Source organism: Olea europaea, chromosome 1 (assembly GCF_002742605.1).
Source record: "Olea europaea var. sylvestris chromosome 1, O_europaea_v1, whole genome shotgun sequence".
Lineage (NCBI taxonomy): Eukaryota > Viridiplantae > Streptophyta > Magnoliopsida > Lamiales > Oleaceae > Olea > Olea europaea.
In genome coordinates, this window is record NC_036237.1 from 3,254,410 (window position 1) to 3,261,423 (window position 7,014).

Consider the following 7,014-nt stretch of genomic DNA (forward strand, 5'->3'; position numbering starts at 1 on the left):
TTTTTTTCTTTTAATTAATTCATTAATTATTATTTTTTATATTTAATTTTTTTTAAATGCAAATAATAATATTAATAATTTATTGTATTAAAAAATATATAACACAAATGACACAAATACCCTTAATCAATTTGTATGGAAAATGAAAAATAAGGGCAAAAAAATGATATTATACACTTTGCATCAGTACAAAACGAATAGTGTTGCACCAATGATACAAAGTTTGGTGGCACATTGGAGGAAATTTGCAACAAAATTTGGTGCATACATTTGAGATAGCCTTAGCATAGTGATTTGACCTCTCTTCCTTCAGACAAGTGGGTCCCTCTTTATACCAAGTGAGGTGACTAAGGTGCACTATTATTAGGGCACAACACAACAAAATCAGTTTCCATTTTCCATTAACGCAAAAGCATATTCCATTATTAATTAATTAATGACTATCCCATTAACTATACCTGATTTCACTATATATACACATATATGCATGCAAAAACATTTCATATTTGTGAAGTTTACTTTCAAAACAAAACAAAAAATCCTCGAAAAATGATAGCGTGGGAAGATGTTTACAAAATAATAGTGGCCATGGTGCCACTATACGCTGCACTAGCACTAGGCTATGGCTCGTTAAAATGGTGGCATATGTTTAAACCAGATCATTGTGATGCTATAAACCGCTTCAATTGCTATTTCATTATGCCATTTTTCACATTCGAGTTCACGTCTCATGTCAATCCTTATAAGATGAATTATCTCTTTCTTGCCGCGGATGTTATATCCAAAGCCCTAGTCGGCATAGCGTTAGCTTTGTGGGCTAATTTAAGTAGCAAAGGGACGTACGATTGGTCGGTAACATGCTTCTCTTTATCTAGTTTCAATAACACTCTTGTCGTAGGAGTGCCACTATTGAAAGCCATGTACGATGAAATGGGAGCTAATCTTGTTATACAGTTGTCGGTCATACAGTCTCTCTTGTGGTTCCCCACACTATTATTCTTGCTCGAATTCAGACGTACGAGGAGCGATACATCGGTAATCTCGACCGTACAAGAATTGTCATCGATTGAAATGGGGAGAAATGATGATATTGTGGAAGAGAACGCAGATTCTAATTCTACTGCGAGTAGAACACCACCATCTTTCTTCTCGCTGATGAAGACTGTGTGGAGTAAACTTGCCAAGAATCCAAATTCTTATGCATGCTCTCTTGGCATCATTTGGGCCCTTTTAGCTAACAGGTAATATATACATACATGATACGTATAGATTTACAGAATTTTACAGTTTATTATCAAAGAAAAATTCAACTTTCCGTTTTGCCTGCGTGCTTTTAGGTGGAATTTACAAATGCCCTCCATTCTTGAAGGATCAATATTGATAATGTCAAGGGCCGGGGGTGGCGTTGCCATGTTCACTATGGGTATGTATGTATGTAATGTTTCATTTTTAGGTCTCCGTTTGGTGTAGTTTAAAAGTTGATAAAAATCAATTAATTTTCACGAAACATTTCATGAAACCCACAATTTTAATAATTTTTTAACCACATCTTTTATTAGTTTTTATTAAAATCTACTCAAAATATGTTTTCTCGCTACACCAAACATGGCTAGATATATTATTTTTCTTATGTATGTACATATGTGCAGGACTTTTTATGGCATTGCAAGAAAAGGTAATAGCTTGTGGTATCCGTCTAACGTTATTGGGGATGGTATTGAGGTTCGTTGTTGGGCCAATAAGTATGGCTATTGGTTGTTTTGTGTTACGTCTGCACGGTGACATCTTTCGTGTAGCAATTATCGAGGTACATGTTATGATTTAACTCAATTTAATGTTTTGATTTGAAAATACGTTGAAATCATTCAAATTAAATAGGCAACATCGTCTATATATAAATTCAATATTGTTTGTTAAAGGCGGCGCTGCCACAAGCGATTGCGTCCTTCGTTTTTGCTCAAGAGTATGGATTGCATTCACAATTATTTAGTACTCTGTAAGTTGCTTATAAAATAATTATGGAAAGTAGTTTTATAATTTTATGTTTATATGTATGTTTAATGTTATAAATTAACTTTTGTTTTATTGTTTTATTGCAGGGTAATTTTTGGCACTACAATATCACTTCCTCTCTTAATTGGCTATTACGTCATTTTAGATAGTATCCATTGATGTGCTGACTAGGACTTTCCAGTATAAATTAAAAATGCTTTCTACTATTAATTAATTACTTTTTATTTTATTTGAAGAAAATATAATATAGAAGTTCAATTTTGCACTTTTCGCTTTTCTTGATGGTAGTAATTATTTGGATAAAAAGTACTTATTTTTATCTAAAATTTTAGCTTAACTTTGAATTAAGTTGAAAATTTGATGGGGGTTAAATCCTAAAAACCCGAATATTTAGGTTAATTATATTCAAATAAAATTTTTTGTTAACTACACCAAATTTTAATTTCAATGAAGGTTTCTAATTTTTGCTCATTTTCGTTGTATGTTATTAGCTTCTTTTTGGTAGATTTTTATCCACAATCTCTACTAACACGCGCATTATATCCTTGACGGTGTCCAAAAAATTGGTTAGAAAGGATGCCGAAGACTTATTTGCCTCTCGTATTTTTAAGAAGCAAGATAAATAATAGAAATATGACAATTAAACAAAATAGTTTTTCCCATACTAGCAGAATATTTGGACGAAATAGTTACAAGAGACAAGATATACTAGTTGATTGAATGTTAAAGATACAAATGCGCTTAAAAAAAAAGGGTGGGAACATAAGTGCTAAAATAAAAGAATTGAGGACCATCATTGCAAAAATAAAACCATTGAACGTTCGGGTCTTAGTATTCTAAACTTAATAAATTACCATGAATGTTTCAAAACTATACTTATAATGACATATTAAGCATGAAAGTTTAGGGTCTTGCGAAGTAAACTATTTTTATTCAACAATAGTTCAATTATTTAATGTTGCAAATAATACAATATTAAGCCGTCTGTCAAAGAAGATGATATATGATAGAAAAAACATTGATTTTAATAAATAAAACTTAACTAAGTCTCGACATCCCAATTCGATCGGTATGCATTTGTTAAGATTGTTGATATGGATTGAAGATAGAAATATTCACGTCAACAAGTTTTCAAAAGGTAATGCAAAAGGAAACAATTAAACGTATTCTTAATCAAAAGCTAGTTTCTCAATATTTCTACTGAAACCCCTAAAAGTTGAACAATTACAAATTGACTCAAAACTTCCCAAATTTCTTGCATATCCCACATTATATGGAGGTTGTGGGTAATCTAAGGTACTTTTAGATGGTATATTAGCTAGTCACATCACATTGGTTCTAGAATTATATCATACGTTAGCTTTTATTTTGGGTAACCTATTATCACACCCTTCAAGTGTTTAGCAATAGTCGTGTCGAGCTAGTCGTGCTAGCTAACTTGGTCGATCTCAACTTGTTGACATAGACGAGCTTGTCCTCCACTTCCGTAGTCTTCTTTCATGAACTCTACGATTTAGCTCGACCTCTACTTCTTTCATATTTTCCATAAATAATTTTGTTTTTCATTAATTGAATGGAACGAACATTTAAAAGAATAACTTTTCATATTTTCATTTCATTTCTTAAAAAATGTAATAATCTCAAATTTATTCTTAACTATTCAAACTTCACCAATGAAGTAATGGATATTGTTGGATGGGCAGGGCTTACGTGACCTTGTCCAAGAAGATTTATTGTTAAGTAATATATCCTTGAAATCCAATTCTCCATTATCCTAGCGTTGGCCATGTAGACAGGGCCTATGTGGCCTTGTCCAAGAAGATTTATTCTTAAGTAATATATCCTCAAAATCCAATTCTCCATCATCCTAGTGTTGGGCTTATTCTTATAACAATGACTTGACTTAGCCCCAAGATTTATTCTTAAGTAATGTATCCTCGAAATCCAATTCTCCATCATCATAGTGTTGGGCTCATTCTTATAACACTGACTTGACTTGGCCCCAAGATTTATTCTTAAGTAATATATCCTCGAAATCCAATTCTCCATCATCATAGTGTTGGGCTCATTCTTATAACACTGACTTGACTTGGCCCCAAGATTTATTCTTAAGTAATATATCCTCGAAATCCAATTCTCCATCATCATAGTGTTGGGCTCATTCTTATAACAATGACTTGACTTGGCCCCAAGATTTATTCTTAAGTAATAGATCCTCGAAATCCAATTCTCCATCATCCTAGTGTTGGGCTCATTCTCATAACAATGACTTGACTTGGCCCCAAGATTTATTCTTAAGTAATAGATCCTCGAAATCCAATTCTCCATCATCCTAGTGTTGGGCTCATTCTCATAACAATGACTTGACTTGGCCCCAAAATTATTTTTAAGTAATATATCCTTGAAATCCAATTCTCCATCATCCTAGTGTTGGGATAACAATGACTTGACTTGTCCCCTTCAAATACATGAGGCCCTCATATATGGTATAAGAGCATCTTCAGTAATGTTCTTTATTTTAAAGAGCACGTATTTATATAAAATAAATAGCATATTGAAGATTATTAAAAAATAAAGAATATAAGTTTTATGCAAGTTCAAAGATGAAACATTTTTTTCCCTTTTTAAATTTATTTTTAATTGTTATGACTTTTTGAAAAGATTTGGAAACTCTGATTGCAATTATTTCTTTTCTTTTTGAAGAGAGATGTAACTTTAAAGGAGGAAATAGACCATAAGGATGTTTCACGGATAGAAAGATCGATTTGAGGGTTTGCATGCAAAGAATTAAAATGACGGATGATTTTCGTAATAAAGGCAACAATAGGGATTTTTCGCCAATTACCCTAAAATTAATTACCTGCGCCGTGGGTAGTACTGGTCAAAGTCAAAAGAAGAAATCCCCAATATGTCTGATTCAACTTCGATCGTTCGTTCATCGAATTAACATTTGAAGGGTAATCTCTCTCATTACCAATTTCGATTTCAATTATATTACGTATTCATTACTGATTGATTCGAAAAGGTGATTCCAAGGGAGCGGAGAAATTAACAATCAGTTGTGGTGATTTTAATAAAATGGGGAAGAGAACTGCAGGAGCAGTGGGGGGCCGGCGAAGAAGGGATGGCGAACCCGAATCGGTGGGTGTGGTAACTCGGGCTGTGAACTCGGTGTTTGCATTCGTCCGTTTAGCGGAATTCGAGATCCTATTCGTACTTTTCTTCGTCGTCGCTTTCCTCATTTTCAAAGATCTGGTTAGTCTCCTGATCTTATTTAATTTTTTAATTTTAATTCTATAATTGATCTTTATTACGTAGTTTTTTCTCATTGATTATTATTTGATTATTGACTATTTTCATTTTCGAGATAACCAGTATAAAATTTTCATCAATCAGCAGTCGACTGTTATTCAATTGAAAATAAGCCTCTGACAACCTTTATTTGGGTAAAATGGAGTTCTGAATAGCGATTTTTTTTTAAAATTTTTTTATTATTATTATTATTAATTTTTTTTTTTGAGAATGTGTGGTCAAGAGTAGGGAAAAGATTTGAGTTTACCTGCATATTATTACGTGAATACGCGGTTGAAAATATGTATGTAGAAAAAAGAGTCTCGAAGTAATGGTAGTCAAACTGGGGCTAAGCATCTTATCGTACTTGCATATAGAGTATGGATGACCATTGATTAGATATACTGTAAGTTGGTGTAATTTTGAGAATAAGCGTGTAAATATTTCAATTCTCTAGGAATTTGCTTAATTAACTTGTTGTTTTTTGTTGCATCAGAGCCAAGGTAAAGATACAGTAAACAATGACACATTACTCTATTTTTATGCCCCATTAATATAAAGTAACTTTGCATCATTTTAAGCTTATATATATATATATATATACACACACGATTACGAGTGAGCTCTTTTTCTGAATTGGACCATTTAGTCATTTAAGTAGTCAATATTCTTATAGCCGGAATCCATCATCTGGAATTCTTGCTTTCTGAGAATCTGAGGCGTACCTATATTTTGTTGTCTTGTGTGTGTTTGTTTGTCTCTCATTCCCCTGCTTCGATTTGTAATTTAGTATTGAGTACGAGAGTTTATATAGCTATTTCTAAACTTTCCTGCAGACCTCAAGACCTGAATATAATCAGATCCTAGTGAAGAAGCCTGGTGGCCCAGACTGGTGGCCATACTAGAGTAGAGTGCGAATGTAGTGTGCTGCGCAGGAATTGTGGAAAACTACTTTCAAATGTATGAACTGTTTTCGTGTTTGTGGTTGTAGATTGATATCAAGATACTGGATACATCTTTACCTTGGGTCATGGATTGTCCACGTCGTGAAGAACTGATTAATTCCATGTCATTGTTTTGAAGTTTTTTCTTGTTATATTTTGGAGACAAAAGTTATTAGAATGTTTTTTTGCTTCTGTGTATTTATAATTTTACATATTTTGTCATTCAGACTGGGCGAGGAAATGAGACTAGTTTGCCGAGAAGAACTTGTGTTAAACGAACTCATTTAGTTTTCTTTTCATTTTACTTAGAGCAATGCTTGGTGTACAAGGGACTTGGCATTTTTTCATTGGGAGACGCAAAAAAAAAAAAAAAAAAAAAAAAGGAAGCAACCATACAGGTGCGTAGCACCTGTACTTGCCTTGGCAGTAATTTTTCAACCTTTCTACTTGTACACTATGGTATACACTTTAGTTTACACTTTGTCATAAATCATTACCTTATTGGATAGTTTTTTAAACTAGTAATTCAATTAACATTTGAAAACAATGCAAGTGTCAAATAAAGTGTTAAAAATCAGTGTACAAATAGCAAAATTTGTTATCTTTTGAGGTGAGAGTGGGAATGGGGGTGAGAGTTGGTGGTTGCCTGCCTCAGGTAGGAGTGTTAATGTGCGCCTACCACGCAAGCCGGCTCGTGGTCACTTCAGGATTAGCTAAGCACGAGCCAGCTTGTCCAAAAAAATTCGACTCGGCTTGCTCTTCCATC

The 7,014-nt window shown here is 33.3% G+C and overlaps 2 protein-coding genes across 2 annotated transcripts; both read left to right on the top strand.

The window, feature by feature from the left end:
- Positions 1–511: 511 nt before the first annotated feature.
- Positions 512–2,312, top strand: LOC111373970 (auxin efflux carrier component 5-like). The gene is made up of 5 exons (XM_022996594.1): positions 512–1,241; positions 1,338–1,423; positions 1,650–1,807; positions 1,920–1,996; positions 2,100–2,312. Exons 1-5 carry the CDS (start codon positions 550–552, stop codon positions 2,170–2,172), a joined length of 1,086 nt encoding a protein of 361 aa, XP_022852362.1. The 5' UTR covers positions 512–549; the 3' UTR covers positions 2,173–2,312.
- Positions 2,313–4,873: 2,561 nt separating this feature from the next.
- LOC111374043 lies at positions 4,874–6,509 on the top strand. The gene is made up of 2 exons (XM_022996692.1): positions 4,874–5,268; positions 6,141–6,509. Exons 1-2 carry the CDS (start codon positions 5,092–5,094, stop codon positions 6,207–6,209), a joined length of 246 nt encoding a protein of 81 aa, XP_022852460.1. The 5' UTR covers positions 4,874–5,091; the 3' UTR covers positions 6,210–6,509.
- The last annotated feature ends 505 nt before the right edge of the window (positions 6,510–7,014 follow it).

Bases quoted from the DNA above. Each gene is read 5' to 3' on its own strand.
- LOC111373970 (XM_022996594.1), top strand. From the start codon at position 550: ATGATAGCGTGGGAAGATGTTTACAAAATAATAGTGGCCATGGTGCCA. The intron at 1,242-1,337 runs GTAATATATACA...GCGTGCTTTTAG, and splicing joins TGGGCCCTTTTAGCTAACAG to GTGGAATTTACAAATGCCCT. The intron at 1,997-2,099 runs GTAAGTTGCTTA...GTTTTATTGCAG, and splicing joins TCACAATTATTTAGTACTCT to GGTAATTTTTGGCACTACAA.
- LOC111374043 (XM_022996692.1), top strand. From the start codon at position 5,092: ATGGGGAAGAGAACTGCAGGAGCAGTGGGGGGCCGGCGAAGAAGGGAT. The intron at 5,269-6,140 runs GTTAGTCTCCTG...ACTTTCCTGCAG, and splicing joins TCCTCATTTTCAAAGATCTG to ACCTCAAGACCTGAATATAA.